Source organism: Oncorhynchus gorbuscha, linkage group LG14, assembly GCF_021184085.1.
Source record: "Oncorhynchus gorbuscha isolate QuinsamMale2020 ecotype Even-year linkage group LG14, OgorEven_v1.0, whole genome shotgun sequence".
Lineage (NCBI taxonomy): Eukaryota > Metazoa > Chordata > Actinopteri > Salmoniformes > Salmonidae > Oncorhynchus > Oncorhynchus gorbuscha.
The window spans coordinates 59,505,412-59,525,643 of NC_060186.1; the positions used below are offsets into that span (position 1 = coordinate 59,505,412).

The 20,232-nt window shown below is 44.1% G+C and overlaps 1 protein-coding gene across 10 annotated transcripts in view; it reads left to right on the plus strand.

Annotated features, from left to right (window-relative positions):
• The window catches only part of utrn (utrophin), a 392,537-nt gene that overhangs the window by 323,733 nt on the left and 48,572 nt on the right, over window positions 1–20,232 (plus strand). For all 10 annotated transcript variants that reach the window (XM_046298685.1, XM_046298684.1, XM_046298690.1 and 7 more), the window contains 4 exons: window positions 736–937; window positions 1,123–1,208; window positions 16,254–16,411; window positions 19,695–19,861. In XM_046298685.1, the coding sequence (XP_046154641.1) occupies window positions 736–937; window positions 1,123–1,208; window positions 16,254–16,411; window positions 19,695–19,861 (613 nt within the window). The remainder of the gene's footprint in view (window positions 1–735; window positions 938–1,122; window positions 1,209–16,253; window positions 16,412–19,694; window positions 19,862–20,232) is intronic.

A 20,232-nucleotide genomic window follows, 5' to 3' on the forward strand; every position in this document is an offset into this window, starting at 1 on the left:
CTCACACAGCAGGATTGCCCTTAAACGGCTAATTAGGTTAACTCTGAGTCGTGTCTCCAGTATCTGTAACATAAATGGGTTGGCCTGCTGCCCTGGTGTCACACCCCCGTCTACTCTACAGACACCTCATATCCTGTCTGTGGCCGTGTTGTCATTACAACCATCTGTAATTTGCTGTGGCAATTCCCACTGCTCTTCATCATTTTAGAATGTTCTTTGTTGCCATTGAGTGGTCTCAGTAAACAACTTTGAAAAGTCTAACAGTCTCTTTCCCCTCCCTCCCAACCTCCCTCCCTCCCTCCCAACCTCCCTCCCTCCCAACCTCCCTCCCTCCCTCCCAATCTCCCTCCCAATCTCCCTCCCAACCTCCCTCCCTCCCAACCTCCCTCCCTCCCAACCTCCCTCCCAACCTCCCTCCCAACCTTCCTCCCTCCCAACCTCCCTCCCAACCTCCCTCCCAACCTCCCAACCTCCCTCCCTCCCAACCTCCCTCCCTCCCAACCTCCCTCCCAACCTCCCTCCCAACCTCCCTCCCAACCTCCCTCCCAACCTCCCTCCTCCCAACCTCCCTCCCAACCTCCCTCCCAACCTCCCTCCCTCCCAACCTCCCTCCCAACCTCCCTCCCAACCTCCCTCCCTCCCAACCTCCCTCCCAACCTCCCTCCCAACCTCCCTCCCTCCCAACCTCCCTCCCAACCTCCCTCCCTCCCAACCTCCCTCCCAACCTCCCTCCAGTGGATCTGTTGGATCTGAATGTGGCCCAGAGCACCTTCGAGCAGCACAAGCTTACCCAGAATGCCCAGCTGCTGACAGTGCCAGAAGTGATTAACTGTCTGACGTCCATCTATGATGGGTTGGAGCAGCAGCACAAGGACCTGGTCAATGTTCCGCTGTGTGTCGATATGTGTCTCAACTGGCTGCTCAATGTATACGACACGTACGTGGACACACACACACACACACACACACACACACACACACACACACACACACACACACACACACACACACACACACACACACACACACACACACACACACACACACACACACACACACACCTTGTAGAAGTCATATTCTCTCCTAAAAAAAATGTCCACTGTGTGTGTGTTCCCTCTATAGTGGACGCAGTGGGAAGATCCGTGTCCTGTCCATGAAGATAGGATTGCTCTCGCTCTCCAAGGGCCATCTGGAGGAGAAATACAAATGCAAGTACCAACCATCCCACAAAAATCTTTTCACACACATAGAATTCACAGAAACACTCAAACACTCAAACACACAGCCACACACAGCCACACACAGCCACACACAGACACACACAGACACACACAGACACACACAGACACACACAGACACACACAGACACACACAGACACATACAGACACACACACACACACACACACACACTGAAGTGAAAAAAGAATAAAACTTGATCAAACTCTGATAGACTTAAATCACACTTTGACACACACCCACACACTCTGAGGTGAATTGAGAACAGCCCCAGTGGGAGCGTTGTAGCGTAGCCCGTGCCAGCGTATCCCATAATGCCCTCTGCCAGGCTGTAATCCCAGCTCAGTTACGCAGGGTACCGATCGGACCGTGTCAGAGGACGCCAGTGAATGGACCATCTAATTGGATGAGAGACCTCCCACTTGTTTTGTATTTGATTTATTTATTTATTTATTTAGTTTCATTGCAGGGGGATTAGGGATGTGGCTAGGGCTGCTGGGGGAGTATGCTTTGTCCTTTCAGAATAACGTGCATTCTGTCCTCAATTTGCTCTCTTGCTTTTGTGTCCTCGTTTTCTCCTCCTCGATCTCTCTATCTCTCTCTGTTCTCCCCTTCTATCTCTTCCCTCTCTTCCTTTCCTCTCTCTCTCTCTCTGTCCTCTCCCTCCATAGTTTCCTTCTCTACCCCTCCTGTGACGTGGAGTCTGTCCCTGAGCCTATTCGTTCCACTGGCAATTTCTATTAGTCTCAAAAAGAGATCAAGCACGGTTGGGCGAGTCCCTCTCGTTTAGAGTCACATTGGTGTCAGGCCCAGACACCCATCCACAGCAACTCACTAAATCACAAGTAGCACAGTCCACCACCGCAACATAGAACCCAACTACATAGCGATTTGGCTCTCAACTCGATACCTTGTGTATTATGCATATCACTTATAATTGTAGGGCAGGACGTTTGAGTCGGAGTAGAAATGTTAAGAAAGTCTGGGGCTCATGTGATTTTGGAGTTTCATGACAACGATGTCCTAGTAGTGGCTATGAAGGTTTATGAAGCTGATACGCATTGCTGCTCATGGTTGAAGAAGTATGGCCGGCTTATACTCTAGGGATGTGCACTATCGAAGAACTGCCATCACTACTGAAGGAAACATGAAGACCTGGTCAAAAACACACACACACACACACACACACACACACACACACACACACACACACACACACACACACACACACACACACACACACACACACACACACACACACACACACACACACACACACACACACACACACACACACACACACACACACACACACACACACACACACACACACACACACACACACACACACACACACACACACACACACACACACACACACACACACACACACACACACACACACAATAGAGTAGAGTATCAAAGAACAGCCCTAGTTACTTAACTTAATGCAAGCTGACATCAAGGCTGGTTTGTGTACATGCAGACACTCGCATGCACACCCACGCACATGCACGATATCATAGAATCGCCATTACCACTCTACTTAAGGAGATCTGACATCAAGGCAGGGTCTCACACAGAGATCAAAGACAACACCAGGCAGATAGGCGAGCCACATCCCTCCATCCTTTTATTGCCCCCCCGCTCTCTATCGCCTTTCTCACTCTCCACTGTATTTCTCTCGCTCTCTCGGTCTATACTGCATCCCTGTCTTTTCTCACTCTCTATATCTCTCTTTCATCTCTCTCTCCCACCAACGCTCTCTATATCTCTCTCATCTCTATATATATATATATATATCTATATCTCTCTCTCATCTCTCTCTCTCTATATATATCTCTATATCTCTCTCTCATCTCTCTCTCCCGCCAAGTCTCTCTATATCTCTCATCTCTCTCTCTCTCTCTCCCGCCAACTCTCTCTCTCTCTCTCGCTCTCTCATCTCTCTCTCTCTCCCGCCAACTCTCTCTCTCTCGCTCTCTCATCTCTCACTCATCTCTCTCTCTATATATCTCTCTCTCATCTCTCTCTCGCTCTCTCATCTCTCTCTCTCTCTCCCGTCAACTCTCTCATCTCTCTCTCTCCCGCCAACTCTCTAATCTCTCTCTCTCCCGCCAACTCTCTCTAATCTCTCTCTCTCCCGTCAACTCTCTCTCATCTCTCTCTCCCGCCAACTCTCTCTCATCTCTCTCTCTCCCGCCAACTCTCTCTCATCTCTCTCTCTCCCGCCAACTCTCTCTCATCTCTCTCTCTCCCGCCAACTCTCTCTAAGCTCTCTCTCTCCCGCCAACTCTCTCTCATCTCTCTCTCTCCCGCCAACTCTCTCTCATCTCTCTCTCTCCCGCCAACTCTCTCTATCTCTCAAATCCATTAAAATCAAAGGGGTGTATTGGCATGGGAAACATATGTTTACATTGCCAACACAAATGGAATAGGCAATAAACGAAAGGGAAATAAACAAGGGAAACATTAGTTAACATTACACCCACAAAAGTTTTAAAATAATATAGATATTTCAAATGTTATATTATTGGCTATGTACAGTGTTGTAACAATGTTCAAGTAGTTAGCTGCAGCCAGCGACTGGAACGATCTGCAACAAACACTCAAACTGGACAGTTTTATCTCAATCTCTTCATTCAAAGCCTCAATCATGGACATTCTTATTGACAGTTGTGGCTGCTTTGTGTGATGTATTGTTGTATCTACCTTGCCGTTTATGCTGTTGTCTGTGCCCAATAAGTATTGTACCATGTTTTGTGCTGCCACCATGTTGTGTTGCTACCAGGCTGTGTTGCTACTACAGTCTGTTGTCATGTTGTGTTGCTACCATGCTGTGTTGCTACCATGCTGTGTTGCTACTACAGTATGTTGTTGTCATGTTGTGTTCCTACCATGCTGTGTTGCTACTACAGTATGTTGTTGTCATGTTGTGCTGCTACCATGCTGTGTTGCTACTACAGTATGTTGTTGTCATGTTGTGCTGCTACCATGCTGTGTTGCTACTACAGTATGTTGTTGTCATGTTGTGCTGCTACCATGCTGTGTTGCTACTACAGTATGTTGTTGTCATGTTGTGTTGTGTTGCTACCATGCTGTGTTGCTTCTACAGTATGTTGTTGTCATGTTGTGTTGTGTTGCTACCATGCTGTGTTGCTACTACAGTATGTTGTTGTCATGTTGTGTTCCTACCATGCTGTGTTGCTACTACAGTATGTTGTTGTCATGCTGTGTTGCTACTACAGTATGTTGTTGTCATGTTGTCTTGCTACTACAGTATGTTGTTGTCATATTGTGTTGCTACCATGCTGTGTTACTACTACAGTATGTTGTTGTCATGTTGTGTTGCTACCATGCTGTGTTGCTACGACAGTATGTTGTCATGTTGTGTTCCTACCATGCTGTGTTGCTACTACAGTATGTTGTTGTCATGTTGCGTTGCTACCATGCTGTGTTGCTACTACAGTATGTTGTCATGTTGTGTTGCTACCATGCTGTGTTACTACTACAGTATATTATTGTCATGTTGTGTTGCTACCGTGCTGTGTTGCTATTACAGTATGTTGTCATGTTGTGTTGCTACTACAGTATGTTGTTGTCATGTTGTCTTGCTACTACAGTATGTTGTTGTCATGTTGTGTTGCTACCATGCTGTGTTGCTACTACAGTATGTTGTCATGTTGTTCCTACCATGCTGTGTTGCTACTACAGTATGTTGTTGTCATGTTGCGTTGCTACCATGCTGTGTTACTACTACAGTATGTTATTGTCATGTTGTGTTGCTACCATGCTGTGTTACTACTACAGTATGTTATTGTCATGTTGTGTTGCTACCATGCTGTGTTACTAGTACAGTATGTTTTTGTCATGTTGTGTTTCCACCATGTTGTGTTGCTACCATGCTGTGTTACTACTACAGTATGTTGTTGTCATGTTGTGTTGCTACCATGCTGTGTTGTTACTACAGTATGTTGTTGTCATGCTGTGTTGCTACTACAGTATGTTGTTGTTGTTGTGCTTCTACCATGTTGTGTTGCTACTACAGTATGTTGTCATGTTGTGTTGCTACCATGTTGTGTTGCAACTACAGTATGCTGTCATGTTGTCTTGCTACTACAGTATTTTGTTGTCATGTTGTGTTGCTACCATGCTGTGTTGCTACTACAGTATGTTGTTGTCATGTTGTGTTGCTGCCATGCTGTGTTGCTACTACAGTATGTTGTTGTCGTGTTGTGCTGCTACCATGTTGTGTTGCTACTACAGTATATTGTTGTCATGTTGTGCTGCTACCATGTTGTGTTGCAACTACAGTATGTTGTTGTCATGTTGTGTTGCTATTACAGTATGTTGTTGTCATGTTGTGCTTCTACCATGTTGTGTTGCTACTAGAGTATGTTGTTGTCATGTTGTGCTGCTACCATGTTGTGTTGTTACTACAGTATGTTGTTGTCATGCTGTGTTGCTACTACAGTATGTTGTTGTTGTTGTGCTTCTACCATGTTGTGTTGCTACTACAGTATGTTGTCATGTTGTGTTGCTACCATGTTGTGTTGCAACTACAGTATGTTGTCATGTTGTCTTGCTACTACAGTATTTTGTTGTCATGTTGTGTTGCTACCATGCTGTGTTGCTACTACAGTATGTTGTTGTCATGTTGTGTTGCTGCCATGCTGTGTTGCTACTACAGTATGTTGTTGTCATGTTGTGCTGCTACCATGCTGTGTTGCTACTACAGTATGTTGTTGTCATGTTGTGCTGCTACCATGCTGTGTTGCTACTACAGTATGTTGTTGTCATGTTGTGTTGTGTTGCTACCATGCTGTGTTGCTACTACAGTATGTTGTTGTCATGTTGTGTTCCTACCATGCTGTGTTGCTACTACAGTATGTTGTTGTCATGCTGTGTTGCTACTACAGTATGTTGTTGTCATGTTGTCTTGCTACTACAGTATGTTGTTGTCATATTGTGTTGCTACCATGCTGTGTTACTACTACAGTATGTTGTTGTCATGTTGTGTTGCTACCATGCTGTGTTGCTACGACAGTATGTTGTCATGTTGTGTTCCTACCATGCTGTGTTGCTACTACAGTATGTTGTTGTCATGTTGCGTTGCTACCATGCTGTGTTGCTACTACAGTATGTTGTCATGTTGTGTTGCTACCATGCTGTGTTACTACTACAGTATATTATTGTCATGTTGTGTTGCTACCGTGCTGTGTTGCTATTACAGTATGTTGTCATGTTGTGTTGCTACCATGCTGTGTTGCTACTACAGTATGTTGTTGTCATGTTGTCTTGCTACTACAGTATGTTGTTGTCATGTTGTGTTGCTACCATGCTGTGTTGCTACTACAGTATGTTGTTGTCATGTTGTCTTGCTACTACAGTATGTTGTTGTCATGTTGTGTTGCTGCCATGCTGTGTTGCTACTACAGTATGTTGTTGTCATGTTGTGCTGCTACCATGTTGTGTTGCTACTACAGTATGTTGTTGTCATGTTGTGTTGCTACTACAGTATGTTGTTGTCATGTTGTGCTTCTACCATGTTGTGTTGCTACTAGAGTATGTTGTTGTCATGTTGTGCTGCTACCATGTTGTGTTGTTACTACAGTATGTTGTTGTCATGCTGTGTTGCTACTACAGTATGTTGTTGTTGTTGTGCTTCTACCATGTTGTGTTGCTACTACAGTATGTTGTCATGTTGTGTTGCTGTTGTGTTGCAACTACAGTATGTTGTCATGTTGTCTTGCTACTACAGTATGTTGTTGTCATGTTGTGCTTGTTGTGTTGCTACCATGTTGTGTTGCTAACTTGTTGTCATGTTGTGTTGCTACTACAGTATGTTGTTGTTGTCATGTTGTGTTGCTACTACAGTATGTTGTTGTCATTTGTGTTCTACCATGTTGTGTTGCTACTAGAGTATGTTGTGTTGCTACCATGTTGTGTTGCTACTACAGTATGGTGTTGTTATGTTGTGCTTCTACCATGTTGTGTTGCTACTACAGTATGTTGTTGTCATGTTGTGTTGCTACCATGCTGTGTTGTTACTACAGTATGTTGTTGTCATGCTGTGTTGCTACTACAGTATGTTGTTGTTGTTGTGCTTCTACCATGTTGTGTTGCTACTACAGTATGTTGTCATGTTGTGTTGCTACCATGTTGTGTTGCAACTACAGTATGCTGTCATGTTGTCTTGCTACTGTTTTGTTGTCATGTTGTGTTGCTACCATGCTGTGTTGCTACTACAGTATGTTGTTGTCGTGTTGTGCTGCTATGTGTTGCTACTACAGTATGTTGTCATGTTGTGCTGCTACCATGTTGTGTTGCTATGTTGTGTTGCTACAGTATGTTGTTGTCATGTTGTGCTTCTACATGTTGTGCTGCTACCATGTTGTGTTGTTACTACAGTATGTTGTTGTCATGCTGTGTTGCTACTACAGTATGTTGTTGTTGTTGTGCTTCTACCATGTTGTGTTGCTACTACAGTATGTTGTCATGTTGTGTTGCTACTACAGTATGTTGTTGTATGTTGTGTTGCTACCAGTATGTTGTTGTCATGTTGTGTTGCTACTACAGTATGTTGTTGTCATGTTGTGTTGCTACCATGCTGTGTTGCTACTACAGTATGTTGTTGTCATGTTGTGTTGCTACTACAGTATGTTGTTGTCATGTTGTGTTGCTACCATGTTGTGTTGCTACTACAGTATGTTGTTGTCATGTTGTGTTCTACCATGTGCTGTGTTGCTACTACAGTATGTTGTTGTCATGTTGTCTTGCTACTACAGTATGTTGTTGTCATGTTGTACCATGCTTATGTTGTTGTCATGTTGTGTTGCTACCATGCTGTGTTGCTACTACAGTATGTTGTTGTCCATGCTTGTTGCTACTACAGTTGCTACCATGTTGTGTTGCTACTACAGTATGTTGTCATGTTGTGTTGCTACCATGTTGTTACTACTACAGTTGCATGTTGTGTTGCTACTACAGTATGTTGTCATGTTGTGTTGCTACCATGCTGTGTTGCTACTACAGTATGTTGTTGTCATGTTGTCTTGCTACTACAGTATGTTGTTGTCATGTTGTGTTGCTACCATGTTGTGTTGCTACTACAGTATATTGTTGTCATGTTGTGCTGCTACCATGTTGTGTTGCAACTACAGTATGTTGTTGTCATGTTGTGTTGCTACTACAGTATGTTGTTGTCATGTTGTGCTTCTACCATGTTGTGTTGCTACTACAGTATGTTGTTGTCATGTTGTGCTTCTACCATGTTGTGTTGCTACTAGAGTATGTTGTTGTTATGTTGTGTTGCTACCATGTTGTGTTGCTACTACAGTATGGTGTTGTTATGTTGTGCTTCTACCATGTTGTGTTGCTACTACAGTATGTTGTTGTCATGTTGTGTTGCTACCATGCTGTGTTGTTACTACAGTATGTTGTTGTCATGCTGTGTTGCTACTACAGTATGTTGTTGTTGTTGTGCTTCTACCATGTTGTGTTGCTACTACAGTATGTTGTCATGTTGTGTTGCTACCATGTTGTGTTGCAACTACAGTATGCTGTCATGTTGTCTTGCTACTACAGTATTTTGTTGTCATGTTGTGTTGCTACCATGCTGTGTTGCTACTACAGTATGTTGTTGTCGTGTTGTGCTGCTACCATGTTGTGTTGCTACTACAGTATATTGTTGTCATGTTGTGCTGCTACCATGTTGTGTTGCAACTACAGTATGTTGTTGTCATGTTGTGTTGCTATTACAGTATGTTGTTGTCATGTTGTGCTTCTACCATGTTGTGTTGCTACTAGAGTATGTTGTTGTCATGTTGTGCTGCTACCATGTTGTGTTGTTACTACAGTATGTTGTTGTCATGCTGTGTTGCTACTACAGTATGTTGTTGTTGTTGTGCTTCTACCATGTTGTGTTGCTACTACAGTATGTTGTCATGTTGTGTTGCTACCATGTTGTGTTGCAACTACAGTATGTTGTCATGTTGTCTTGCTACTACAGTATTTTGTTGTCATGTTGTGTTGCTACCATGCTGTGTTGCTACTACAGTATGTTGTTGTCATGTTGTGTTGCTGCCATGCTGTGTTGCTACTACAGTATGTTGTTGTCATGTTGTGCTGCTACCATGCTGTGTTGCTACTACAGTATGTTGTTGTCATGTTGTGCTGCTACCATGCTGTGTTGCTACTACAGTATGTTGTTGTCATGTTGTGTTGTGTTGCTACCATGTTGTGTTGCTACTACAGTATGTTGTTGTCATGTTGTGTTCCTACCATGCTGTGTTGCTACTACAGTATGTTGTTGTCATGCTGTGTTGCTACTACAGTATGTTGTTGTCATGTTGTCTTGCTACTACAGTATGTTGTTGTCATATTGTGTTGCTACCATGCTGTGTTACTACTACAGTATGTTGTTGTCATGTTGTGTTGCTACCATGCTGTGTTGCTACGACAGTATGTTGTCATGTTGTGTTCCTACCATGCTGTGTTGCTACTACAGTATGTTGTTGTCATGTTGCGTTGCTACCATGCTGTGTTGCTACTACAGTATGTTGTCATGTTGTGTTGCTACCATGCTGTGTTACTACTACAGTATATTATTGTCATGTTGTGTTGCTACCGTGCTGTGTTGCTATTACAGTATGTTGTCATGTTGTGTTGCTACCATGCTGTGTTGCTACTACAGTATGTTGTTGTCATGTTGTCTTGCTACTACAGTATGTTGTTGTCATGTTGTGTTGCTACCATGCTGTGTTGCTACTACAGTATGTTGTTGTCATGTTGTCTTGCTACTACAGTATGTTGTTGTCATGTTGTGTTGCTGCCATGCTGTGTTGCTACTACAGTATGTTGTTGTCATGTTGTGCTGCTACCATGTTGTGTTGCAACTACAGTATGTTGTCATGTTGTGTTGCTACCATGCTGTGTTACTACTACAGTATATTATTGTCATGTTGTGTTGCTACCGTGCTGTGTTGCTATTACAGTATGTTGTCATGTTGTGTTGCTACCATGCTGTGTTGCTACTACAGTATGTTGTTGTCATGTTGTCTTGCTACTACAGTATGTTGTTGTCATGTTGTGTTGCTACCATGCTGTGTTGCTACTACAGTATGTTGTTGTCATGTTGTCTTGCTACTACAGTATGTTGTTGTTGTTGTGCTTCTACCATGTTGTGTTGCTACTACAGTATGTTGTCATGTTGTGTTGCTACCATGTTGTGTTGCAACTACAGTATGTTGTCATGTTGTCTTGCTACTACAGTATTTTGTTGTCATGTTGTGTTGCTACCATGCTGTGTTGCTACTACAGTATGTTGTTGTCATGTTGTGTTGCTGCCATGCTGTGTTGCTACTACAGTATGTTGTTGTCATGTTGTGCTGCTACCATGCTGTGTTGCTACTACAGTATGTTGTTGTCATGTTGTGCTGCTACCATGCTGTGTTGCTACTACAGTATGTTGTTGTCATGTTGTGTTGTGTTGCTACCATGCTGTGTTGCTACTACAGTATGTTGTTGTCATGTTGTGTTCCTACCATGCTGTGTTGCTACTACAGTATGTTGTTGTCATGCTGTGTTGCTACTACAGTATGTTGTTGTCATGTTGTCTTGCTACTACAGTATGTTGTTGTCATATTGTGTTGCTACCATGCTGTGTTACTACTACAGTATGTTGTTGTCATGTTGTGTTGCTACCATGCTGTGTTGCTACGACAGTATGTTGTCATGTTGTGTTCCTACCATGCTGTGTTGCTACTACAGTATGTTGTTGTCATGTTGCGTTGCTACCATGCTGTGTTGCTACTACAGTATGTTGTCATGTTGTGTTGCTACCATGCTGTGTTACTACTACAGTATATTATTGTCATGTTGTGTTGCTACCGTGCTGTGTTGCTATTACAGTATGTTGTCATGTTGTGTTGCTACCATGCTGTGTTGCTACTACAGTATGTTGTTGTCATGTTGTCTTGCTACTACAGTATGTTGTTGTCATGTTGTGTTGCTACCATGCTGTGTTGCTACTACAGTATGTTGTTGTCATGTTGTCTTGCTACTACAGTATGTTGTTGTCATGTTGTGTTGCTGCCATGCTGTGTTGCTACTACAGTATGTTGTTGTCATGTTGTGCTGCTACCATGTTGTGTTGCTACTACAGTATGTTGTTGTCATGTTGTGTTGCTACTACAGTATGTTGTTGTCATGTTGTGCTTCTACCATGTTGTGTTGCTACTAGAGTATGTTGTTGTCATGTTGTGCTGCTACCATGTTGTGTTGTTACTACAGTATGTTGTTGTCATGCTGTGTTGCTACTACAGTATGTTGTTGTTGTTGTGCTTCTACCATGTTGTGTTGCTACTACAGTATGTTGTCATGTTGTGTTGCTACCATGTTGTGTTGCAACTACAGTATGTTGTCATGTTGTCTTGCTACTACAGTATTTTGTTGTCATGTTGTGCTGCTACCATGTTGTGTTGCTACTACAGTATATTGTTGTCATGTTGTGCTGCTACCATGTTGTGTTGCAACTACAGTATGTTGTTGTCATGTTGTGTTGCTACTACAGTATGTTGTTGTCATGTTGTGCTTCTACCATGTTGTGTTGCTACTACAGTATGTTGTTGTCATGTTGTGCTTCTACCATGTTGTGTTGCTACTAGAGTATGTTGTTGTTATGTTGTGTTGCTACCATGTTGTGTTGCTACTACAGTATGGTGTTGTTATGTTGTGCTTCTACCATGTTGTGTTGCTACTACAGTATGTTGTTGTCATGTTGTGTTGCTACCATGCTGTGTTGTTACTACAGTATGTTGTTGTCATGCTGTGTTGCTACTACAGTATGTTGTTGTTGTTGTGCTTCTACCATGTTGTGTTGCTACTACAGTATGTTGTCATGTTGTGTTGCTACCATGTTGTGTTGCAACTACAGTATGCTGTCATGTTGTCTTGCTACTACAGTATTTTGTTGTCATGTTGTGTTGCTACCATGCTGTGTTGCTACTACAGTATGTTGTTGTCATGTTGTGTTGCTGCCATGCTGTGTTGCTACTACAGTATGTTGTTGTCGTGTTGTGCTGCTACCATGTTGTGTTGCTACTACAGTATATTGTTGTCATGTTGTGCTGCTACCATGTTGTGTTGCAACTACAGTATGTTGTTGTCATGTTGTGTTGCTATTACAGTATGTTGTTGTCATGTTGTGCTTCTACCATGTTGTGTTGCTACTAGAGTATGTTGTTGTCATGTTGTGCTGCTACCATGTTGTGTTGTTACTACAGTATGTTGTTGTCATGCTGTGTTGCTACTACAGTATGTTGTTGTTGTTGTGCTTCTACCATGTTGTGTTGCTACTACAGTATGTTGTCATGTTGTGTTGCTACCATGTTGTGTTGCAACTACAGTATGTTGTCATGTTGTCTTGCTACTACAGTATTTTGTTGTCATGTTGTGTTGCTACCATGCTGTGTTGCTACTACAGTATGTTGTTGTCATGTTGTGTTGCTGCCATGCTGTGTTGCTACTACAGTATGTTGTTGTCATGTTGTGCTGCTACCATGCTGTGTTGCTACTACAGTATGTTGTTGTCATGTTGTGCTGCTACCATGCTGTGTTGCTACTACAGTATGTTGTTGTCATGTTGTGTTGTGTTGCTACCATGTTGTGTTGCTACTACAGTATGTTGTTGTCATGTTGTGTTCCTACCATGCTGTGTTGCTACTACAGTATGTTGTTGTCATGCTGTGTTGCTACTACAGTATGTTGTTGTCATGTTGTCTTGCTACTACAGTATGTTGTTGTCATATTGTGTTGCTACCATGCTGTGTTGCTACGACAGTATGTTGTCATGTTGTGTTCCTACCATGCTGTGTTGCTACTACAGTATGTTGTTGTCATGTTGCGTTGCTACCATGCTGTGTTGCTACTACAGTATGTTGTCATGTTGTGTTGCTACCATGCTGTGTTACTACTACAGTATATTATTGTCATGTTGTGTTGCTACCGTGCTGTGTTGCTATTACAGTATGTTGTCATGTTGTGTTGCTACCATGCTGTGTTGCTACTACAGTATGTTGTTGTCATGTTGTCTTGCTACTACAGTATGTTGTTGTCATGTTGTGTTGCTACCATGCTGTGTTGCTACTACAGTATGTTGTTGTCATGTTGTCTTGCTACTACAGTATGTTGTTGTCATGTTGTGTTGCTGCCATGCTGTGTTGCTACTACAGTATGTTGTTGTCATGTTGTGCTGCTACCATGTTGTGTTGCTACTACAGTATGTTGTTGTCATGTTGTGTTGCTACTACAGTATGTTGTTGTCATGTTGTGCTTCTACCATGTTGTGTTGCTACTAGAGTATGTTGTTGTCATGTTGTGCTGCTACCATGTTGTGTTGTTACTACAGTATGTTGTTGTCATGCTGTGTTGCTACTACAGTATGTTGTTGTTGTTGTGCTTCTACCATGTTGTGTTGCTACTACAGTATGTTGTCATGTTGTGTTGCTACCATGTTGTGTTGCAACTACAGTATGTTGTCATGTTGTCTTGCTACTACAGTATTTTGTTGTCTTGTTGTGTTGCTACCATGCTGTGTTGCTACTACAGTATGTTGTTGTCATGTTGTGTTGCTGCCATGCTGTGTTGCTACTACAGTATGTTGTTGTCATGTTGTGCTGCTACCATGTTGTTTTGCTACTACAGTATATTGTTGTCATGTTGTGCTGCTACCATGTTGTGTTGCAACTACAGTATGTTGTTGTCATGTTGTGTTGCTACTACAGTATGTTGTTGTCATGTTGTGCTTCTACCATGTTGTGTTGCTACTACAGTATGTTGTTGTCATGTTGTGCTTCTACCATGTTGTGTTGCTACTAGAGTATGTTGTTGTTATGTTGTGTTGCTACCATGTTGTGTTGCTACTACAGTATGGTGTTGTTATGTTGTGCTTCTACCATGTTGTGTTGCTACTAGAGTATGTTGTTGTCATGTTGTGTTGCTACCATGTTGTGTTGCTACTACAGTATATTGTTGTCATGTTGTGTTGCTACTACAGTATGTTGTTGTCATGTTGTGCTGCTACCATGTTGTGTTGTTACTACAGTATGTTGTTGTTATCTTGTGTGGCTGCCATGCTGTGTTTTATGTGTTGCTGCCATGCTATGTTGTTGTCTTAGGTCTCTCTTTATGTCGTGTTGTGGTGTCTCTTGTCATAATGTGGGTTTTTTGATTTGTCCTATATATTTGTATTTTTTATCCCAGACCCCGTCCGCAGGAGGCCTTTTGCCTTTGGTAGGCCGTCATTGCAAGTAACAATTTGTTCTTAACTGACTTGCCTAGTTAAATAAAGTTTATATAAAAATAAAGACAAAGTTAGTATGAAAGGGAAAATAAATGAACAGGTTGTTTTTACAGTGTTGTAGAATTTGAATTTTGTATTATTTTAGTGGATAGATCATCTTTAATATTACAGATTGTGGCTTCTATCAATGTAATTATCTGCATCATTTCCAATCCCCATATATTTTTTTGTAAATGTATATATAATATACAAATATTTAACTTTATTATTTCCGCCTAACCTTACCTTACCACCCCTCCCCTAATTGAAGTACACAGTGTTTATTTCTTCTCCACTGGTTGCCCTTTTCTCATGGCAACGGGCCACAAATCTTGCTGCTGTGACTGCACACTGCAGTATTTTGCCTAACAGATATGGGAGTTCATCAAAGTTTGTCTCTCTCTCTTTATCCTATCTGGGAATAACAAGGCAGACAGAGCCCTGACAACAATTAACTGAGCTGTTGCATTCAATTTGGTTTTATTTTGTTTTACGATTGAAACAATAAATATAGTGTTTGTACGTCTAAACGAGAGGTTTCCCTTCTCAACAATGGGCAGATGCCCTGTCATACCCTCAGAGCAGGGGCTGATGGGGAATTGATTGCTCTCCTGTGATAGTGAGGAGATTTACAGAGACAGGGGAAGAAATAGGGAAGGGGAGAGTGAGGGGCAGGAGGACGAAAGGGAGGGAGGGAGGAAGAGAGGGATGGAATGAGGAAGAGAGGGAGGGAGGGAGAGGGATGGAGAAAGAGTGGGAGGAAGAGAGGGATAGAGGTAGAGAGAGGGAGGGAGGGAGGGAGGGATGTAGTGGGAGAGAGGGAGGGCAGTAGGAAGATGGGGAGGGAGGAAGAGATGGAGGGAGGGAGAGGGATGGAGAAAGAGTGGGAGGAAGAGGGGGAGAGAGAGGGGTGGATGGAGCGAGGGAGGGAGGTAGGGGGAGAGAGGGAGGGCAGTAGGAAGATGGGGAGGGAGGAAGAGATGGAGGGAGGGGAGAGAGAGGGAGGACAGGAGGAAGAGATTGAGGGAGGGAGGGCAGGAGGAAGGGAGGGATAGAGGGAGGGATGGAGGGAGGGGAAGAGAAGGGGGAGGGAGAGAGGGATGGAGGGAGGGCAGGAGGAAGAGAGGGATGGAGAGAGGGAGGGGAGAGAGAGGGAGGGAGGGATGTAGAGAGGGAGGGAGGGAGGGATGTAGAGAGGGAGGGAGGGGGAGAGAGGAAGAGAGGGAGGGGGGCAGGAGGGAGGGAGGAGAGAGGGAGGGAGGGGAAGCTAGGGAGGGCGGGAGGAAGAGAAGGAGGGTGGGAGGTAGAGAGGGAAGAAGGGGGAGAGAGAGGGATGGATGGAGGGAGGGGAGAGTGGAATAGAGGGAGGTGCAGAGAGAGGGGAGAGAGAGGGAGGGTGGGACTGTGGACTCCTCTGGATTGTATTTTGACAGGGTTGCTCAGCTCACCAGGCCTCCTCTACTCTACCTTCTCTTTTCTGAGCTCTGATAGATGAGTACCCACATAGGGCTATTAATACACATGCTGACACACACACTCGCTGACACAACACGCGGACTCACACTCACACACAACACACTCACTGATAAAGATTGACAGTGGAGGCTTGGATGAGAAACTTTATTTCTGTAGTCTCACACCCCTCGCCTCTCTGTGTCTCTCTCTCTCCTCCAGACCTGTTCAGTCAGGTGGCGTCGTCGGGGGATACGTGTGACCAGAGACAGCTGGGTCTGCTGCTCCACGACGCCATCCAGATACCACGGCAACTAGGAGAGGTCGCCGCCTTCGGAGGGAGCAACATTGAACCCAGCGTCCGGAGCTGTTTCCAACACGTATGTATACACAGTATACAGACACACTGCAACACATTGTGTTTAGTGACACACACACACACACATCTTGTATTATTGCTGTTGAAAGTGCCAGAACGTTGTCACTATATCCAATATGGCCATCGATCGACGTTTAAATGCAAGGTTGGCTGGTCCCTGTCCTTGGGTTCACATTGTATTTTTCTCTTTTCCCTGAGTCCTGTTTCGTCAGTCATAAATTCAGTGACGGCATTAAATTAGGAAGCAGTACATTTCCCTGATTTCACCGCTCGGGCTCCCAAAATAGCATGGTGATGGAGCTCGGCTGACATTGGAAATGTCACGGAGTTTAACAGGAGCCACTAGCAACCTGGAGCTTTCTATCCAGTCCTTCTCCTATCACTTCACCACTCCTCTCCTGTCACCCCTTATCTACCTACAACCTCCTCTTTCCTTTATCTCCCCCCATTTCTCACCCACACACACACACACATACACACACACACACACACACACACACACACACACACACACACACACACACACACACACACACACACACACACACACACACACACACACACACACACACACACACACACACACACACACACACACACACACACACACACACACACACACACACACACACACACACACATACATTAACACATAACACTGACTTGCTTAGTTAAATAAAGGTTCAATATTATTATAATTATTTTATAAATACGCTAATACACACATACACACCATCACCCGCATCAACACCACCATTACAACAAGACTGATATTCACTGCACAATTCCTAATGCATTACAGCCAGACGGATGATGGTAAGAGTGAATTGATGACTCCACCCCCCATCCCCCCCCGTGACCTCCCTGTATCAGCCAGAAATTGCAGAGCAGTCAACCACTCCATTTGGTTTAATGGGGCTGTAATGAACGAGGTGGTGGCCCATAAATACGGCCTGTTTTACGGGTCTCAATCTCACTCCTCCCTCCCTTTCACCATCCATCCACCCCCCTCCCTCCAAGGGATCTGTACTGCCGTGACTCTGCCACCTAGACGATGTGAGGGGACAGGAGGGAGAGGAGAGAGGAGGAGACAATAGGGAGGAAGATGGAAGGAAGGATAGGTGTAGGTGTCAGCTCTCTGGCTCGATGCCTTGACTTGACACTCCAGAGCTGGTTCTTCATCAAATCACATTGTATTGGTCACATACACATATGTAGCAGATGTTGTTGCGGGTGTAGTGAAATGCTTGTGTTTCTAGCTCCAACAATGCAGTAGCATCTAACAATTCACATCAATACACTCACATCTAAAAGTAAAAGAATGGAATTAAGAAATATATAAATATTAAGACCAGCAATGTCGGAGTGGTATTGACTAAAATACAATAGAATAAAATACAGTATGTACATATGAGATGAGTAAAGCAGTATGTAAACATTATTAAAGTGACCAGATATTCCATGTCTATGTACACAGGGCAGCAGCCTCTAAAATGAGTAACAGGGCGGTTGCTGGCTTGTGATGGCTATTTAACAGTCTGAGATAGAAGTTGTTTTTCAGTCTCTCGGTCCCAGCTTTGATGCACCTGTACTGACCTTGCCTTCTGGATGATAGCGGGGTGAACAGGCCTTGGCTCGGGTGGTTGTTGTCCTTGATGATCTTTTTGGCTTTCCTGTGACATCAGGTGCTGTAGGTGTCTTGGAGGGCAGGCAGTGTGCCCCCGGGGATGCGTAGGGTAGACCGTACCACCCTCTGGAGAGCCCTGAGGTTGCAGGTGGTGCAGTTGCCGTACCAGGCGGTGATACAGCCTGACAGGATGCTCTCAAATGTGCATCTGTTAAAGTTTGTGAGGGTCTTAGGAGCCAAGCTGAATTTCTTCGGCCTCCTGAGGTTGAAGAGGTGCTGTTGCGCCTTCCTCACCACACTGTCTGTGTGGGTGGACCATTTCAGATCGTCAGTGATGTGTACGCCGAAGAACTTGAAGCTTTCCACCTTCTCTACTGCAGTCCCGTCGATGTAGATAGGGATGTGCTCCCTCTGCTGTTTTGTTGACATTTGTTGACGTTGAGAGAGAGGTTATTTTCCTGGACCCGCTCTGCCACGGCCCTCACCTCCTTCCTGTAAGCTGTCTCGTCATTGTTGGTAGTCCTGCCTACTGCTGTTTTGTCGTCTGCAAACTTAATGATTGAGTTTGAGGCGTGCATGGCCACGCAGTCATGGGTGAACAGGGAGTATAGGAATGGGCTGAGCACGCACCCTTGTGGGGCCCCAGTGTTGAGGATCAATGAAGTGGGGGTGTTGTTTCCTACATGCTTCTCCATCTGTCTGTGTGTGTGATCTCCGGGTTCTAGGATTTTTATCTGACATTTAGCCCTAACAGAGCCAGAGGTCACAGAACGGGGACACACACGCAGGAATAGGTTTTCAACATTCCCCTCTTTGACCGAAGCCATGTTGATTCTTAGGGGGTGTTTGCAGTGTGTGTGTGTGTGTGTGTGTGTGCGTGCGTGACCTGTGGACAATTTCTTCCTCGAGTTCCAGCTATTCCCTCTCAGAATGTTTACTCATTGACCTTTGTGGGTAGTCGTGGCAACTGAAAGGTCAGGTGTGTGTTCTGTACAGCAGCCGTCTCCAGGTGTAAAGGGATTTAATACCCACTACAGGACTCCTAGAACAGGGCTTCCTAAACCTTGGGGCTAAAAAACTTTGACATGGGCTAGTAGATCCGGACACTGCTGACAAGTTATAAATATCAATAAATATATAAGTATGTAATGACTGACAAGAGGAACTGATGATGCACTACCCCATTTCTAAATGACACCTTGTGCTTTCTACTATTACAACTTTCAAGATTAAGTTGAAAGCCGGACTGAGTTTCTTTAAAACATTTTTTGACTAATTTCTTTATTTTTGTCGCCTGGATGTCACTTGCATCACACTTATATCAGTACAGTCGTAACAACCTAAGAGTTCAGAAACGTCAAAACTTCTGATCAAATAAGCCCCGTATCAAAATAAATATTCATTTTCTATATAGAATAGGTTCCACAGTCTTTCGTTCCCCCACATAAAAAAAACTCCTCACTTAATAAACCTGCTTAACGTGGACAGATTTTGGGCGCACTAAACCCTCTTCCTCTCTTGTATAGTGCACTACTTTTGATATGGGCCCTGGTTTATTGTAATGCACTTTATATAGGGAATAGTGTGCCATTTCGGATGAAGCTTAGTAGTTGAATTCACTTTGATTTTACATTTCCTCTTTCCTCTTCCTGTCCAGGTGACAAATAAGGTGGAGCTGGAGCCCAGGCAGTTTGTTGATTGGATGAGGCTGGAGCCCCAGTCTATGGTGTGGCTTCCTGTCCTACACAGAGTGGCGGCTGCTGAGACCGCCAAGCACCAGGCCAAGTGTAACATCTGTAAAGAGTGCCCCATTGTAGGGTTCAGGTAAACAAACACACACACACACACACACACACTTAGACCCACATACGCACGAATGTGCACCCACACACTCACACACAGCAACTTTGCGTTCAACGTTAGCTCCTTAACACACATTTTCATACAGAGCAAGAGCTGTACGTTGAATACACCCACCCACATGCTCACTCACTCACACACACCCACCCAATGCACACACACACAGGGGAATGATGGTGTGCTGGTCTCCCTGCCCTGAGTGGAGCAGAAAGGGCAGGCCTGCTCCGGAGGGTAGGCCTTTATCTAAATGTCAGTAGCTGATACACTCCTAACTAAATACCATTTGGAGACGGACTTCTAGAATCACACACACACACACACACACACACACACAC